At 38.7% G+C, this 19,084-nt stretch overlaps 2 protein-coding genes across 2 annotated transcripts in view; both read right to left on the bottom strand.

The window, feature by feature from the left end:
- TEAD4 (TEA domain transcription factor 4) overlaps positions 1-1,875 on the bottom strand; it is a 54,648-nt gene extending 52,773 nt beyond the window's left edge. Inside the window, exon 1 of the mRNA XM_066338444.1 lies at positions 1,779-1,875. Coding sequence (XP_066194541.1) covers positions 1,779-1,875 — 97 coding nt within the window. The remainder of the gene's footprint in view (positions 1-1,778) is intronic.
- Positions 1,876-2,273: 398 nt separating this feature from the next.
- TULP3 (TUB like protein 3) overlaps positions 2,274-19,084 on the bottom strand; it is a 32,326-nt gene continuing 15,515 nt past the window's right edge. Inside the window, 12 exon segments of the mRNA XM_066341047.1 lie at positions 2,274-4,409; positions 4,939-5,110; positions 7,004-7,102; positions 9,032-9,146; positions 9,536-9,648; positions 10,159-10,356; positions 12,074-12,204; positions 14,196-14,291; positions 14,294-14,371; positions 16,245-16,332; positions 16,334-16,375; positions 16,377-16,409. Coding sequence (XP_066197144.1) covers positions 4,276-4,409; positions 4,939-5,110; positions 7,004-7,102; positions 9,032-9,146; positions 9,536-9,648; positions 10,159-10,356; positions 12,074-12,204; positions 14,196-14,291; positions 14,294-14,371; positions 16,245-16,332; positions 16,334-16,375; positions 16,377-16,409 — 1,299 coding nt within the window. The 3' untranslated portion in view covers positions 2,274-4,275.

Below are 19,084 nucleotides of genomic sequence, written 5' to 3'. Positions count from 1 at the left end.
TTATTCACTGTTTCTATTAAGCTATATGTATTTTTTTTTAAAACCCTGTGTAAATGAAAGGTAAATCACTTGTCATCACATATATTCAGTGGGAATTCTAGGCCAGGTCTCATTAATTGTGACTAACATGTTTTGCTCCCATTTCCTTGCCAAATCAACACAGCTCAAAGAGAAGGAATTGAAACCTATTCCTTCCTGTGAATCATCACACGAATTGTTTGCAGGACTTCAGTCCGTTGCAGATGGAAACTCACTCAAGAGAATACAGGTTTTTTAGTGGCGGGGTGTTAGGGAATTTTTACTGGAGCTAATGCAGAACCAAACAATTCTGCTTAGAACAGAAAGCTGAGAGGGTTGAGGAAACTTATCCGACTGATTCCCCAACCCTATTTGTACTCTATCAGAATTATTTTCTTATGCAGTTTTTAAAATAAAGCCATTTCCCCCCCAGTAAATTAGTATTACTTTCCCTATAATAAATAAAGGGCTCAATTCAATTAAGCTTAAAAACATCCTGTTTTCACCAAAATTTTCAGCTGCTTTGTTGCAAGACAGTGCAATGGGTTGCCTTGTGTGGAGAATTTTAATTGAATCAAATTAAATGATAAAAAATTCCAGCCTCTGGAATATATTCACCTATTTATATATTCTCTAAATTGAATGTTAAATTACCAGAGCAGGTTATGGTTACCATAGATCTTACCTTAAAGCATGTTGGTGAAATTAGTTTGCTTCAGGATTTTTTCTCCCATTCTGGAACAAGAGAAATGACCTCCAGTTTCCAGTGAGGCAAAAATAATTCAATATAGAACACCTCAAAAGATTCAATGAGAAAGCAGAAACTGTAGAGTGTACAGTTCAAAAGATACAAGAGTTACCACTGGTATGGAATCTCTGCCTTCTTCCTTGGCAGGGCTTTCAATCATTAACACCCCACAGTGGGAGCCGGCTGCTTTCCCTGTTAGTGAGGGAGCTCTTACACATCAGAGTTGATTTTCTACTCTTTTTCAAAATTGTACACTGGTCCAAATCTCTTGGCCCTAGGATTACTAAAGGGACTTCCTTAGTTCTGAACTAGTTCTAAACTGCAGTTAGGTACAACAGTTTGATCCTGTGGCAAAGATGAAATTCCTGACTCTGCGAAAGAAGGAATCTATCCATAGCTCAGTTTCACAGGACTACACACAAACCCTTAACGCAGCTTGTAAATCACAGGGAAGGGTTTGCTTGTCTTCTGTACCAGGAACAGGAAACCTAATTCAATGTCAACTGTGAGATTTACAGAGCTGTTAACCCCAGCACGTAAAGGAGCACACTAAGGGAAGGATAATAATTATCCTAACAGCAACAAAACCTTATTCCTACTGCTACCAAATTCAGCAGCAAAACTTCAGTGAGTGAGACTCAGCCCCAAAAGAGCAAGCAATCGTTCACTGTCTTTTATGTTTGTAAGGCCAAGAGCCTATAGCAGCCCAGGAGCCATTTCCATCTGCTAGGCCTGCCTTTAGGATTCCAATTCAACCATTTAATATGATTCTTTTCAAGATCTCTCTGGGATTTCAAGCATGTTACATTTGCATGTATGCAACTAATATTACTGTGTTAAGAACAAATGCCCAGGCATGTTTTCCCACTTAATTTTCTCTCCCCTCTATGACTGTTTTGGCTCAGATGGAAATAGTGGGGAAAACAGAGGTGCTTGAAGAATAGGATTTGCATGTTGAGAGCTGTGCCAGTTTCTGATTATCAGATCCATCTCCTCTTACTGAGGTTCATACATCCCTCAGTGGACATAGGAAAATACAACCTCTTCGACTTGATGTTCTTCCTAGCCTTGTATGACTTCAGCACCTGATTCATAAAAAACATCTTCATGTACTTCCACAGTTGAATGGGCTTAGATGGAAGGCAGGAAAATGCAGTAAGAACCATCTCAAATGCCCTAGCTGGATGCTGGGAAAAACATGGGGCAAAGAAATAGAATTAGCTTAAACAATCAAATAGAAACCAAGAACTGTAGGGTAAGACCTGATAATGGTGGGAGGGTGGTAAAAGTGTTACAGAGACTACCCTTACATTTATTCCCAGATTTCTAAATGTATGAGAAAAATACTCAACAGCACAAAGAAAGAACTGAGAATTACAAAGGAGAAGAGGAAGTAAGATATTCAAGCAGATAGAAAAAAACTGAGGTAATAGATCATTGAGAAAATAAAGTACACCCACAAATGACAGCAAAAAAAAATCCAAATTAAAAACTCTTCAATATATAAATTAGTTTATTTTCATTTAGATATAAAAGTTCTAAGTACAATTAATGTAAAACAGTAACTGATAAAGACCACTGAATCAGTTAATCTGTCTGCGTAATTTGACTGAGAAGCTGTGACAGGATCATTTGATGTCAACAAATAGCTTGAAGAGTCACTGCTGACAAGGCTAATTAAGTAAAAGGATGCTTTCTGGGCACACAGAAAATCATCTCGAATCAGAAATTAGCGTCCTACCTTCAGGTCACCCCAAAATAACATAAGTCAATTTCTTTCACACAGTTCTAGTCACAAAAATAATCAGACAGGTACACAAACTGACTTCCTTTCCTGGATGGGCAGAGTGAATGCTGAACCACCAGCCAAGACTTCAGAAGAGCACAGATGAAAAACACTGCCAGATCTCATCCTCAGCCTGATGAGCAGGAAGGCACAAAACAGATCCATCAGCATTCAAGTTCTCTTCACAGACTGCTTTTCTGATAAGATCATCTCAAGAAAATATCTCAGCAGCTACTAAAAAATGCATATCTGAAAGATACTAAAGCTGGATTTCTCAGTCTCAATTCATATCTTACAGTTAAATACAGTGCTTACTTTGTGATTACCATCATTATTCTTTCTGGCAATATCAGAAAACGTCTTCACAAAGTTTTGTTTATTTGAAAGCACAAGTGATATCTACTGCTGCAAAGACTCCAGAGACCAAAAGCAATGAATCTGCTCTTTGCAGCTTGAAACAGAGTTAATCTGCTGACAAGGACAATATCCAAAGCTGGAGAACACCTAAGTCTTGTCCCAGTAGAGGGACAGATTTCTCCAAACCATCATGAATATGTGTGATAGGCAAGTGCAGGCAAGACAATATTTGTTCTCTGCTTCAGTACACAGAAGATGTGTGCACTGAGGCCTCCAGGCCACACCGTGCTGCAATCCACTCTGGTGAGTTAAGGCCACATGAATCAAGTGTTCCATGCTGTGACAGTCTCCATACTGTACATCCAGTATTAAAAATGGAACATTGGAAGGAGACATTGCAAAGCCTTGTAGTACAATTACATGAAACTTACTGATCCCTTTGAAAATACCTGTAATCTCTTTTTGAGGTAACTCATTATAGTCAGGTTAAGATTATTTATACAAAATCTACTTTAATATGTCATGCCTTGAGATAATCTCACGTTAAAAAAATAAAATTGGTCACAAACTTATACCTAAAAACATAGCAAATTTCATGAACAATGGCAAACTTAAAGAATATTTCTCATCAGTTTACAGTCTAGATTCAACCAATCAGAACAGAAGTGGTACTGCATATTGTTACAATACTATCTTCTGCCAAATTCTATCATCTATTCAGTCTCATTTTTCACATGGTTAGAAGTAACAGAAGTAGCAATGAATATAATATCACTCACTGAAAAGGGAGTATTTGAGATTTGACTGTTTTTCATTTGGTAAAACAACTGTCAAGGGATAGAGATAAATTAGAATACTGAAAGGGAAATGGAGTATCAGTCTTAGCAGACAATCATTCCACAGAGTAAAAGTGTTGTATTACAGCCAATGTCTTATTCCAGCTGTTTCTTTTTTTTCTAAATTCATCTGATCAGGAACTCTGGAGTAGAATTATCTCCCAGGCCTTGTGGAAGCTTCAAGGTAAATGAACATTTAGCCATTATTTTTCTAACCCTAGCTGCAAGGAGTTCCAATAAGTAGGTTTAGCCCACTCTCATGCAGCATTTGTAAACAAGGATTCTAAAAGCAGAATCAACAACAATGACATCACCTAGATTTCCTGTCCTTCCACAATCCATACAGAGGCTGCTCCAAAGGTGGTCTGCTGTCAAATGCCACAAGGCTCTGAAGGCTGGAATTGGTTTTCTAATAAGCCTGCAATAATCTGTCCTCCATTTCCCTTCCAATATGCTCTTCATTGCTACACCTGGAACTCCTACAAGATGCAGGGGTGGGAGTGAGTTCCATGTTTCATGTCTGTTGTCCCTCATTCACAGACCAATTTACTATCAAAGCTGGAGAGTCCAATAGCAAAGGCCTGAAGAGCACAGAGAGGGTAATTATAGTCCAGAGTGAACACATCTTCTGCTACACGACCAAACTGCATCACGATGTAGTCAGCTGGGGAGAAAAGACATTCAGAGATGAACAATTTCACAGTGAAGAAAAAGAAAAAAAAAAATGAACAAACAACAACAAAGCCAAACAAAACCTAACCACAAACCTCACCCCAACATCTGCCAGTCCCAAATACATGTGGTTGGTGTATCCATCCTTTCTCACCAGTGGCCTTGAAATCTGTCCTCTAGAGTGACTGTGCTATTCTAGAGATTCTTTTTCTTCTCAGAACCAAAGCTCAAACCATTCTTTTGCTAGCCTGAAGATGCTGTATTAATCTTTTGCTTTCACTAAAGGAAAGTTTCATTTGCCCCCTCTTTTGCTGCAGTTACAGGCGGCAGAGTCTGCGTCCACCCTAGAAAAGACGCCTTATATAATTTCCCTGTCAGCTCAGAAGTCCACAGTAATCCTGAGCTGGCTTCCTTTTACCCAGTTTCCCTCCTCTAGGAAGGGTGTCCTATTCCTCCCAAGCCTCATGAAATAAATTAGGTTCTCCCTGTTTAAGTAAGTCCCACACACTCTCAACTCTTACGGTCATTGTCATGGACAATCTGGAAGTTCTTCACTGAGGCCTGAGTGACCCTCCCATGGAAGTTCAAAACATAGGATTGAGTATCATCATTCCAGACTGGAGCCTTGTTGTGCAGCTCAATGAGGTTCTCTAAATTTTTGTTTTGCCATTTTGACAGCAGACCTTCATGCTCCTGTTCAGAAGGAAGAAATATGTTTATCAGATTTGGAATGGCTCTGCCTCTGAGTACCACCCCTCATGTGTGTGGCACTCTGTCACTTCATCCCCTTTTGAATGAAACACAATGACATCACTTTAACTCAGTCCTACTGAATGCTTTCTGCAAATACCAGGAAAATACTTCCCTAGATTCCCAGTCCAAGCATTCCTTTTCACTCGATAAAGTAAAAAGTGTGACAGGGAAGGAAGTGTGCATACAGGAAAGGGAGCAATTCAGAGTCCACAGATAATTGCCAACCTACTGCCATGAATCCCATCTGAGTCTCATAATCTTTCTCTGATCCTGTTGCATCCAGTTTCCATTTCTAACATTTTAAACTTTGAAATAAAAGAAAAGAATCTACAATTAACTGCACAGTGTCAGGCCCTGAGGTGCTTCACTAGAAAGTCCAAAGGCTGCAGTAGAATGTAAGGTTAAATGTCATCCTATTGAGTCTAATGAGTGATGCACAGTACAAAAACCAGAGAGAAGGAAAACAAAAAAGATACAAAGATGAAGTAAAACAGCACATTAAATTTGACAAACAATGAATTACAAGGAGATTCAGGCTGTAGTGAAACATGATGTATGATTTAATTTTAAAAGTTCTGCAACAAATAAAATCCAAACTATATATGCTAAAACCCTGAAGGAAAAGAGTCCAAGCTTAAGGTACTAACAGGAGAAAATGCTTAGAAAACAACCTGTTGTGGAGGTCTGATTGATATGGCTACAGTGTGTGCTTCAGTATTGTACAAAGATACCACAGCCGATTTTCGAGGATAACCTAAATAAAACTTCCTGTTCAGTTTAGTTACTTTTAATTTTAACTTTATTTCTTTTTTTAAGATGCAAAACAAACCCCTGAGAACTGGCACCAACTAAGTGCACTTAGATTTAGGGGAGAAAAATAAAGGCAGGGCCATGGAACCATTACTGTACTAATGGAAGAGATGGCAACACCAATTGAAAGACAACGAATAAATGACCACTTCCAGACACAATTTTTCTGACCATTCACAAGGATTAAATCTCTTTTCTGGGCTCTTAATTTCCATTCTTGAAGTTTTTTCTTCGACCTCAGGAAACACATTCTTGTCTTACTTGTATCTACTCACAACATGGCTGCAAATACCATTTTCTAGCTTAAAACATTGACCACACATTTCAGTTGGTACCTCTTCTTTCTGCCTTTTGGTCTTCTGTCACCAAACATAAAACCCACATGAAGGGAACTGAATTTTCATCACACACTTTAACATACCTTCAGATAATGTTCTGTAAGCTTTTAGCTATAACACCTCTCATAACTATGAGAAATCCTCACTAAATAGTCACAACAAAACTCCATCCTTCTCCTCATCCCTCCTTCTCCTTCAAGAATCCTCCTTTTCTGCTCCTCCAAAAAGGCTAACAGCATTCTGATCAAAAATGTATTTATCCTCTTGCTATTGCACCAGCAGTACCTTTTCCGTCTATTGCCTATCTGTTGCAATCCACATCCTGGCTAAGAATAGGAGCTTCTGGAAGAAGGAAGTGTCCTGTGTTCATCCAACCCTCAGCACAACAAGGTCTCACTGTGAGGGCAGCTTGTAGGTGCAACAGCAACAAGGTAGAGATAAGGAAATCATATTTAGGCTGACCAAAGGACCCATAAGGATACAAATGCTATTCAGAAAGCTACAGATTAGGTAGAAGGCAAGAACAAATTAGCCAACACGTTTAGGCAACATTGTATTTACTCTCCAGGAGACTCCCTAAAGCCCTGGCTCCTAAAAACCCTGACTGTGTGTCGCAGCCAGGCCTCTACAGGGAAGTTTTAACCTCTTCCTTCAATCTGAAACATGAGCAAACTTCATAACTCACATTTCGTGGACGGATTGGAATTCGCTTATGATTCATGTTCATTCCTGGAATGATCACAGACATTTTTCTGGGACCCTTAAATCCTAAGATATTAGTTTCCTGAAAGACAAGAAAAGCCATTATTTTCAGTAAATTACATACTTCACCTCAGAGAAGGAAAGACAGCAAAACTGAACTTGGATCACCATTTGTACTAGTTTTTAGAATTTTGCTGGCTACAACTGTAGCAACAGTTATCTAACTGGAACTCTGTTCAATTCTGAGGATTGATTTCTCTCCCTTTCTCGTTTAGGGAACAGTGTTAGGAGATATGCATGCTATTTACTAGTTTTGAATGCATTTCTTAGCCTACTGAAACATTTACAACAAAATTAGACAATTGCACAAAAGTGCAACTTCCAGGCATAAGTTTTTTGCACCTGAGGCAGTAATATGCTGAAATCTTGCTAGTGAACAAGCCTTAAGTATGATAAAAGGCAAAATATTTTTGACCTGACTCTGTGTCGTCTGTATATCATCAGTTAGTCTAAAATGTTTCTGAACACTGAATGACATTTTTCTTCAGGTGCTGTTATTTGTGTATAAGAACACATCTACAATCTTCTCTCAAATTATACCGCTTTATAAATGTTTAAGAACAGACCCAGGAAGGGAAGTATTCAGCAACTATCCAAGCTTCAATCTTAAACAGATTTTTCCAGAGTACTGAAGGAGACTGCTCCAAGTGGATTCAGTACAAAAAGCAAAGGAAAAAAGTCCTGGTATTCTCAAACCATTCATTTAACAGTATCAGCCAAAATCCAAGGGCCCATTTAAAGTATTCTGTAACAATGTCAGTGATAACCTTTAAAATTCTCAAAGACCAATTAAAAGCCAGAATCTTTTAGAAGTACTGAATTGATTGACAAAAGTGATACAGCTTCTCATAACACATTAATGCATTTTGCAGACACAAAGGTCTCTGGAGCTGCAACCTCTATTACTTCACTTCAAAAAATCCAGGGGCATGGATAAGAATGAGGGTACTGATTTTATTAATATTTAAACTTTATTAACTCCTTGTAGATAAAAGTTCAGAATTCTGAAAAGCCGACTTTATATTAACTGCCTGTGCTCATTCTAACACCTTCTGTGGCCAGCTAGGTAGGAAACTGAAGAATACTATATACAAAGATAATATCTAGTGATACTAGTAAACACGCTAGTACTGAAATTATCACATCAATTTTTTCCCCAAGTGCCATTAAGATCAAGAGCAAAAGCAAAATATCAAGCTGCTGCTCCAGTAAGCTAATGTGTCTTTAAGCTTCTCTGAGAAAAGTAAAAACATTTGTGAGAGAAATAAAAATCCTTCCACTTGATGGTGATTGTTTTGTAGAGAACCTCGGAATTTCCTCAAACCATAGGACTGGAATACAAAACAATGTAACATGAGAACTCTCATGTAATTCCATAGTGTCCACAAGTGCCTCCTTACTCTAAATCCTATACTGAGGTGATCCACAAGAGCAGAAGAACATCTCTAAAACAGAGCTAGTGAATCACAACTTACTTTGGAACCACATCCTTACCACCAACAAGCTGGTACTGAAATAATACCAACTCCCTCCTATCCCTCGAAATGCCTTTGGTTCTGCAAAAACTAATTCTGCTTCACAGGGTACTCCCCGTGTTCCTTCTCAGGGTCTACCAGATCCCAGCTGGGCCAGAGGCACTTTATGCTGTGGCTGGCTCCATGTGAAGCATGTGCTTCTTATCTGGCCACACACTGAACAGGCCAGATAAGAAGGTGCTAAGGATTTCTGTTTGGGTGTTTCTCACACTCCTGATATTGATTTTTTTTTTTTTTTTTATTAAACTTGTAAGAATTTATCTATGAGGCCTCTGCCTCTTGTTGTATCTGGTTGAAATTGGTCACTTGGTGCCAAAGTTAAGTGGAGGAGGCTGGCAGCAGCACGATTTTGCAAGCTGTGTTTCCTCGGTAACCAGGCACAAAGGAAGGGGCAAAAAGGGAGAGGCAATACTTACATAACAAATAGCTGCAAGCTCCTGTCTTGTATGAGCCTTTTCCACTAGACTTTGTGCCTTGACTGGGTTGACACCATGGTCATAGACTGTAAATTTGGTTCCCATGAGGTTTGACCTAATGTCAGATTATGGAAAAACACAGAAAGAGAGACATCAGTAGAAAGTTTTGTCATCTTCTGAAAGCATTTGCACAGCACAGCAAAAACATACATCTCCTGCCATCTGAATCTTCCAGCTGCCAGCTCAGTGAGGAGCTTCCATGACATGCCAATGTAAGCCTGTAACCTATCCTGGAAAAGCATCTAGACAGTTTCTTCTCTGAGTAGCTACAGTGAATGGTAATACTGAAGAAGGCTGCCAACCCAACTGAATACAGATTACATTGAGCAGAGCAATGCAAGTTCATTCCCTTTGAATTTATACCAGATTGCCAGTCATAACCACAACTCAATCAAAATTAAAATCCTATCTCAACTGTCTATAGTTTTCATCTGTGGTTCTCACCTGAGTTTTCCAATGAAACTTTCCCCTTTCCGAGATAAATCAGTTGGGTCAACTGATATGAGGTAATTGGATGTTTTGCTCTTCTTTCTTTTTCTCCCTGCAAGAAGGAATGTCTGGAAAAACAAAACTTTGATCAAGATGGCGCTTTGTAAGAATGCAGAGGCATTGTTATCCAAACTGTTCTCTCTCCATCTCCCATATGCATTCCTTTTTTTATTCTGTGCTAATATTACTGGCTCCACAATTTTGTTCTCTTCTGAAGTGCCCAGCCTGAAATCCCATCCCTCCATCAGCTCACTTGGCAGTCTACATTTAATGCAACTGTCCTTTCTAGTCTTCCCTCCTTCTCTTCTGGAGCAACTCAGTCCTCTTGCTATTTTTTAACATTTAACATTTTTATACTTTTTCAATTTCATCTTTCACTGTATTATGGCTCTTAAACCACAATACAATGCTAATTGCATGCTAATTCCTTCCTTAGTACCTTGGCCAATTATAAACTGTCCTCATCTGCACAATGGCTGTCCTCAGCTACTGGTTTCTTACCAAAAGCTCTCCCTTGCACCAAAAATATTCTGTGGTAGGAGTGCAATAGCCAAGATAATGTGTGCTGTTTCCAATACCTTTTTGTTGTCATCCCTTTCCAGATGCATGTAGTAAGTAGGGAAGAGCCCCCGGTCCATTCCCTTTTTATCTCTAGTGATTCGACACTTGACACTGATTCCACGGGGTGCAGGGCGCAACGCAAAATCCTCCAAGTTCTCTACTTCTCCCAGCTGTGCATCTGCCTGAGGGGATGGACTACAGGAAGCACCTGTTTCCTATGGGAAGAAGCATCATATTAGCAAATCAATATCAGATCAGAGACTCTGGTATTCCACAAGAAAATTGTGGTTTGTTGAAACGTAAGATACCATGTCTCCAGAAGATACTGGGGAAAGGAGGATTAAACAAGATAGCACCTGTGTTTCCTCAGAAGAAAGCAGCTGAAGGTTTTACTCTGACAAAAGACTAGGTCTCCAAGGGGAAAAGATAAGTATGCATTAAACAGACATGAGTGATTTGCTAGAAAGGGGGAAATAGGATGAGAAGCTGAAAATATTCTAAGCGAGAACCTCTTTGCTTTTAGAACTTCAAACACTGTGGAAAATAAAACAGTATGATAAAGCAGGACTGATGGACGCTGCAGTAAGACAGGCTGGGATTTTGTGACTGAAATGAGTGCTGAGATTATGTTGGTGCAGAACAGTAGCAGAAATAGAGTAAGCTGCTGGTGGAACCATAACCAACTAAATGTTGGAAGAGCCTTAGAACAATCTGTGTAATCAAACGAATTGGAATTTTAATGGAAATCTGGTACAGGTAATTAAAATAATTTTTTCTTAGAGGTAGCTGAATCCTGTGAATTGCAGCACCCAAGAGATTCTTCTTTGACTGGGTTTCAAGATGAAGTTGCAGTTTTATCCCCATTCCCAGCTATAGCCAGTAGGAAACCTGAGTGAATAGCACAGACACATACATAGATCTGAAATTCACTAGAGAGTCTCACCCCTTCCCCTGCTCCAGCACCCACCACCCTGTATCTCCAGCACTTTGCACCCACAGCCCAGTCTCCCAACAAGCTGACACCCAGACATCTTGCACTACTCCCCTACTAGTGCAGGGCAACATACACACAGTACCTCACAAATACACTCAAGGTGGGGCTCCCACAGCATGGATTTTGAACAGTGTCCAGCATCCATGCTCAAACTCCATGGTCTTTATCTGGTCTGAGTCAGCTCAGACCCTGTGTCTTCCTGATGCTGGTCTCTTCCAACTCACTGGCTAGTCCAGCACACAGTTTGTCAGCATTTGTATATAGGCATATCACACACACACAAACATATCCACACGAAAACAGAAGTGAAGTTTCAAAGAGAGTGGGACATGCTGAAGTAATCAAGGCACAAGGCTTGGGCAGACAATCATACTGTTTTGCAGTTGTTTACACATATCTGATGCCTTTTATTCCCTTTAATCCCTGTCTTCCCATGCTTTCTACTCCCTGATCCACCTTAATGCCCTTCTTTTCCCTCTTAAGTTCCTTCCCCCAAACATCCCATATGATGTTTGTCCAATCCCAATATTCTCCATTCTATTCCAAATTCTGTTAGGGAAGAAGAAATCCCTCCTATGTTTGCATGGCATTTCAGAGCTTCTCTGAGTCATTTTGGTGAATTTTGTAGAGACAATGGCCCAGTCTGTTTCCATTAAGCGTAATAGTGCTGAGTCACTGTGTTCCCTTATTCACTGATAAGGCTCCCTGGGATCCTCCACCCACAATTGTTCCTTTGATCATTGCTAAGCCTTTATGTCTAACTCAGTGTCCCTTCAGTCAGATAACCTGACAATCTTGACCTTCCTCTGCTTTCAGGGAATGATGTTGCTGGCTACTGTACTTGCAGCTACTATATTTTAACCCAGTGCTCCAGGGGTTAGCACTAAAAATCAGGCATGTGTCCAGTGTTTATCAGAAATGGATTTCAAGACACTTACTGCAAAGGACTTCTCGCTGGATGCAGAACTAGGCCTCTCAGATTCAGGGTATGGGGAATGAGATACTGGTCTCTTACCAGCTTCTTCCTCTTCTGTATCCTCCTCATCAAAATTCAAACTGCCTGAAATTCCTGTCAGAATACAGGATTAAGCATGTAATCTCTGAAAGAAGGTGTTACAAATTCATGCCGTCATTAATTCATATATGACTCTTGAATACCTATTCACAGTCTTAATTTCTGTTTTTTCAACTGCTGATTCTTAATTTCTGTTTCAACTGCTGATTTTCTTCATGTGCTCTATCTCTTCCTCAGCCTTGTAATTCAAATTCCTACTTGTATTTTGCAGCAGTCACTGTGTAGATGATTAAGCAGCTGTCAGGCCTTTATTAATATGGATTTACTTGATATTCCATGACATAACATATTGCTTAGTTTATGTTTTCATTGAATTAATTTTGCATATTTTCATGCAAAAAAGTCCTCCATGTCTTAAGAACAACAACAATAAAAGGAAATACAGATCAATATGCTGACATTATCCCATAAATTTGACTCTGTAAAGTTAACATCCTTTACCATTCTCCCTCAGTCTTACACACACTGAAATAGAGTATGTCAATTTTTCAGTAAGAGCCCCTCCTGTTCCTAGATCAGTACCAAAAACTCAGGTCCAGGAATACTAATAGTGACTTGATTTCTAAAACTGAAGCACAGACTGAGAAGGTTCACGACTTACTTAATCTTAACCTAAGCACAGTCATGTAGAGATGACTGTGGGTATATAACTAAAAAAACTTTGCATATACATATTTATAAAGAGTTTCTGTACACTATCTGGTGTGTCCTTCCACTTGGAACTGCATCATGAATTGGTCATTAGGAAGACCTTTTTCAGTGTGAAAAAAACACAGGGTGACTGGGAGTTGGAAAGAGCTGCCCAGGGAGGTGGTGGAGTCACTGTCCCTGGAGGTGTTTAAGGAAAGGCTGGATGTGGCACTTACTGCCATTGTCTAGATGACAAGGTGGTATTAGGTCATAGGTTAAACTCAAAGGTCTTTTCCAACCAAATTGAACCAACAGACAGTGAACACAGCCTGCTTAATTGAATTATTTTCTGAGAACAAATATTATAACAATGCTCTGACATGGCATTGCAGAAAAGAGGCACTGCTGGAAGTCTCAGATAAAACAGAAAAATCCAGTCTTAACAACCTGTCAATAAACTTCCCAAAGGACGTTTGGGAAGAGGAAAGGCGTTGACCCCGGTACTCCAGCCAATTTCAAAATTCACTGTTTATATTCTACCTCCACTAATTTCCCCTGAAGTTACTGGATATTCTCTCCTCTTTCCTTTTCTAATTCTTGTGAAATGTTGCTATCATTTGCAGGTAAGCAGCTGTGCCATCTGACAACTGGATGAGAATACCTCTGAATGATAGTACCTCAACACATGCAGTATACTGGAAACATTCTGGGAGACAAGATCTGCAAAATAAAAACAAGCTGTATACTAAATTAAACACTAGCCACTATTTTGCTGCAAAGTGCTTAGGCTGGATGCAACAAAAAAAGGTTTCCTGTAGTACTGGCAGCAGCTTAAGATACTTGGCAGACAGAGCTTGACACTCCACTAAGAAATTACTCAATGGGATAGAACTACTGAATATATAACCCAAAAAACGCTGACTGTAACAGCCTCTGACTCAGGAAAAAACACCTTTCCTGTTGGTCTCCTAAGGAGTTAAATCATGGCATTTACTGAAGTATCCTGCTGTTGTGAAAATACTCAAGCATCTTATCAAGACATAACATATCTGGAATAAAAACACCCTAGACTTTAGCAAAATGTGGTATAGCATTTTGTCAGCAATTTCCTTGGAAAGACCAGAAATTATACAGCATATTGAGAAATCCTTAAAATATAACTGGTATGGGTTCAAATAATATCAGGAAAAGGAACTGCATAACTGCACTTCCATATGCTGTAGAATCTAGAAGCTCTTTTAAAAGTGGTATCCTAAGACATTTGTTTCATGATTCCTCATTTTAAATGCCACTGAAATAAAGTTGTAAAAGTAGAAGAGCCCCAAAAAAGACATTTACCCATTATTAACTCTTACCTCGTTTCTGTAATATTTCTTGCAGATCTGGCTTGCTTGCTGTGTCTGTTACAGCCTCTCCATCATTTTCCTTATCTCCGTTGTCTTCTGTTTTGTAGACCCAACAGACAGAGTTTGGAGGTTGGTCCCCAAATCCTGCACTTCTGATTTCAAGAAAGCAGCTGGTCCATCAATGCCTGCAGGCCAAAATGAAACAGAATTCCAAAGTCTAATTTTTTATGGCCAAAGATGCATCCCAGAATGGTGGCTCTTTTCATCTTCCTTTTCTCTAGGGTCTCTTTAAAGTACTGAAATATACTTGTTCAATTTTTTTCAGAAAGCTTGGCAGGAGTCTCGCCTGACTCTGGTACAGACTGCCTATTACTTTAAACCTATCAGTTATCAGTTTCTACCTATTTAAATATAGTTTACAATTTTACAAGGGTTTAAGCAGTTAAAACAAGTTGTATTTATCATGCACATTGATAAGTTTCACTTTATTTACAGACACCTCCCTATTTTCTTTTCCTTCATGTTGTTTGTTTGCTCCTGTGCCAGTGAGTACTCTACAGTGAACATCACAAATCAATTTGATAAAAATATCTACAGACACGACAGAAAAAAGCCCTCTATCTTTTGTTAGAATGAAACTTCCATGTTTAAACCATACAACACAGCTGTGCACCACACTTCCCAATCGGTGGAGCATCTTGATATCAGGGTCTGGCACAACACCTAATATGTAGCACACAATATGTAAGTGCAGTTCCAGCTTTGGATTTCTTGTTTTCCCACTGTTTTCCTTCTTAAAGCTTTACTGTATTATCTAGGCATTGTATTTCTGACATGTTTACTGCTGTTATCACTTCTTAACGGGACTTATTTGGACTGAGAAAGCCTCAGAACTATGAAAGGTAGTGAATGAGCAGTTAAGTTCTAATTTGAGTCTTACTGAAGACTCCTACCTTAAGAGCTATATCTACCTTATCTCTCATTCTCTTCTTAACTTGAAAGTGTCTTTTAACAGAAGATTTCTTCCACCTGTTTTTAAACACATAAATGCTACCATAAACAACATCACTTTCCTTCCTCTCCTAAGATCCTGAAAGGCACCTGGAGAACAAGAAAAATCTCAAGAGATAGTTCCAACTGTGATCTTTTAAACACTCCTTGTCAGAGTTTTAAAATTCCTACTGTGCATATTGATTTGCTATCAATACAATGGTTGTATTATCACATCCTGCAATAGCACACATCTCAAGGCCTTAGAATGTTTCCCATTACTTTCTTGATAGGCTGATGGATCCTGGCTCCCATAAACAACTTCCTGACACTTCCACTAGAATGGATTTAATTACTGCTCTTTTTCTCTCTTTATGACATGGGAGTCTTCAGGCTCTCACTACTGCATTTCTTTTCACTCCTAAAATAATGATCACTATTTACTGCAAAAATTTGAGGGCCAACAAGTATTGCCTTTGGCCCTGAAAACACTTTGTGCCTGTTACTTTGTGGACCACTATAACCTGTCATGTTTTCTGTTGTCTCAATGAAGCCCACAGAAAAAAACAGATGAGGTAAAAACCATCAGGAGCCTAACACAGTGTTTGTAACACTTTTTGTTTGCTTTCTCCACTTCAGTCATATGCGATCTTGAGGTGGAGTATGCCATGACACCATAAGAAAACACCATACAAGCAGTTGCTACTGAATTATTTTTTATCTTACAGCTTTAGAAGATTTTTTTTACTTTGGATTTGGCATGTCCTCACCTTTAAAAGCTGCCAGCCCCATTTCTACAGTTCTTTTAGCCTAACCCAAGGGAGAGATTACTCAAGGGCACATGAAGATTTACAGCCATCACAAAAATCAAGGGGAGTTTTTTTTGTTTACTTTCACAGTTTTGTATTGCTCAACCATACTGTACTACAATTCAACCTTTTGTATATAAAAAAGTATGTAATCAATCTTATCACTTGACCCCTACCACAGCAATGTAAGCACCCATTTGTGACATAATGCAGGCCCTGGATTTTGGGGAACCCTGTTGCAATTGTGTTGATTATTTACCATGTAAAACAACATCACTGTGGACAGGGGTAGGTGTTTCCACTAAAGGAGTCTGCTCCGCAGACCCTTTGGGCTTTGACCTGCGCAGTCTTGGCCTCGGGATTTGGCTGCACCATCAACGGATCGAGACGGTTTCTTCCTCTGCTTCTTCTCGAGAAGGGCTCTCTGTGGAATAAAGAAAAACAGGAAACAGAGATGAGTAACCACATCTAGAGAGGCAGAATCCAAGCCTCAGCCACTGGCAATGGACATGTCCCTGATTAGAATCTCAATAAACTTGAAACATTCTTGCAAGTTCTTACAAAATCCTACACACAGATATCACTGTGGTTTAGAGTGGGATCGCGACTTTGATTCTCCATGAGAGGTTGACATGGACACCTGCTTATTTTCTGACCTGTCTTGGGACTACCAGTTAAATCCTTTTACCCAGTCTCAACTGCAGCAATCCTTAATACAAATAGACTAATTTAGCAGTCATCCATAATCCAGTATGAAACAGGGCTTGCAAAGGAAAAGGTTTTAATCTCAAAAATTATCACTTATAGGGAGAACTTAAAGCAAATAGTTCCCAGAAACCAATACCGAGAGATAAGACTTAAAGTGGAGAGACAAATAAATAAATAACAGTAATTAAAATAGGAATGATCCACTAAAAGGAAATTTGATCTACCTTGCAAAATTTTCATATAATTCAGGACTGAAAGGAAAGACTGGTATGTCCAAATACAAATTTAAAACATTATTTCGCCAAGATACACTTGATACTTAAGATTTCCTACACAACAAGAAACAACTTCTAGACTTAAGTCAAGACAAAAGGGACATGGTGCGATTTTAAAGAGAGACATGATTAGTCCTTAAAAACAAAGCATCCAGCAAACAGCACTTCAAGACTGAGACCAATAACCTAATAATTGACCTATGCTCGGCTGTAAATATTCTTAAACAAAAAGGTGATGCATGAAGAAGGAAAAATTATATTCTAATATTCTGCACCATTATGCAAACAATGGCAAGCTCCTTACAGTAGATGCAGTTATCCACAGATGTCTCTTAGGTACCTGAACATCCCTGAAAATTGTTTTTGATGAACAGATACCATTTCTCCATCAATTATTTTCAGTCATCAATGCACCAGCAGACAAACAATTCATCAGTACCAACAATTCAACCCACTTGAGACACAGACATTTTTGGAGTCCTTTCCTCTCCCATTATTCTTTTTCTCCTGTTGGTTTTTTCTCTCCTATTAGTCTTTTTATCTCAAGTAAGATTAGTTTCTCAGGCAACCTCCTCCCTGAGGAATTCCAACACAACTCGGCCCTTGATCCTTTATTCTGTCTGTTTTTTTCACTTATTCTAAAAGAACAAACAAAACCTTTAAAACCAAAAAGCCAACCATCCAAAACCTAAACAAAACCAAACATACAAACCTCAAATACAACAAACAAACCCACCTTGAAAAAACTACTTTTTTAAAATTTAAACTCAAAATCACCCTTTGAAGACTGACTGCAATACAGGTAGTGTTTGCTACCCACAGAATTGTTTTGCAAGGATTATCCTGCAGAGCAAAAATTACACAGAATTCCAGAGATTATCACACCCATCTAGATAAGAAAAGAAACATAAGCAGTAAAGTCAAATTCTTAGAAATGGCTAATTACAGATGTTTTTTCTAAGAAGGTAGTCAGACCTTTCAGAAGAATTTACATCTCTGTTGTTTGTTTCTTTTTTAAATTAAAGCTGAGGAAAAGTTTAAAATGTCATGATAGTTTATAATTTTCCAAAGGAGGAAAGGAAAAACAAAAATACAACCTTATACTCAGAATAAAGATTTGAGAAAATTGGTGTCAAGGCTTCTCTAACTGACAAATAAACAGGCAAGAAAAATTCCAAAAACCCAAAAAAGCAGCAAAACAGACACAACTAAGGCAGTAAGAAAATAAGAAATATACAGCTACTGTTAAAATGTCAAATTGAATTTGGGATCAACAGAGGACATAGTAATTTCAAGAGTTATCTAGTGGATTATTCTATTAGATAAACTTCTTTAAACATTTCACTGCTCACCAGTCTAAATTAAATTTTTATTCTTATACACTGTGTTACATCCAAGGGTTTCTAGGACTCACAAATCCAATAGGATCAGCTTACATAAAAACACTGCCAGTTTGAATGACTTATTATAAAACTACCAGTTTACTGCTGGTAGAAGTGACTGATCTTCTTTCTTGTAAGAAAACACAGGATAATGAAAGTGACAAAACTTGATAGCAACTTAATTTTTTTAAAGGCTTCTCTTACTATTTTGCGTGCTGAGATGGAAAAAAAAATGTGGAAGCCCACTGTTAGGACAGCAAACAGTAGTTCATTTTCTCTCCATACGGTGGCAGAGCAGCCTGCCTTCAGTACCATGTATTCCCAGCTGTATTCTACTAAGGAAGTAGGAAAAGGAAATGAGTATTTGTTTCATTTTGTCTACTAATTAGCCTTTTCCTCCAGCTCTGTGTTACATAAAAAATTCATATAATATTACTACATAAAACGTAGATGGTTCATGAACAGGACACCAGAACACACACCATTAAATAATAACAGATACAATTATCATGATTTGTTTGGGATTTTGTGCACCTCCATGCATTAAAACTTGCAGAAACACCTTAGAAAACCATAAAATCAGAAGATAGGATGACTAGAGGATCACAACCACCAACTGCTGTTCAAACGAGCTTTCATGAAGTCACATAAGAATATCTAGTGTGCTATTAAGACAAGAAGTTTAGTATTCTCAATTTCCAGCCGTGATGGCAGGAAGCAGATACACAGCAAAG

Source organism: Sylvia atricapilla, chromosome 2 (assembly GCF_009819655.1).
Source record: "Sylvia atricapilla isolate bSylAtr1 chromosome 2, bSylAtr1.pri, whole genome shotgun sequence".
Taxonomy (NCBI): Eukaryota; Metazoa; Chordata; class Aves; order Passeriformes; family Sylviidae; genus Sylvia; species Sylvia atricapilla.
Note: the sequence above shows the minus strand (reverse complement) of the source record. Positions and strands in the feature narration are given on the sequence as shown.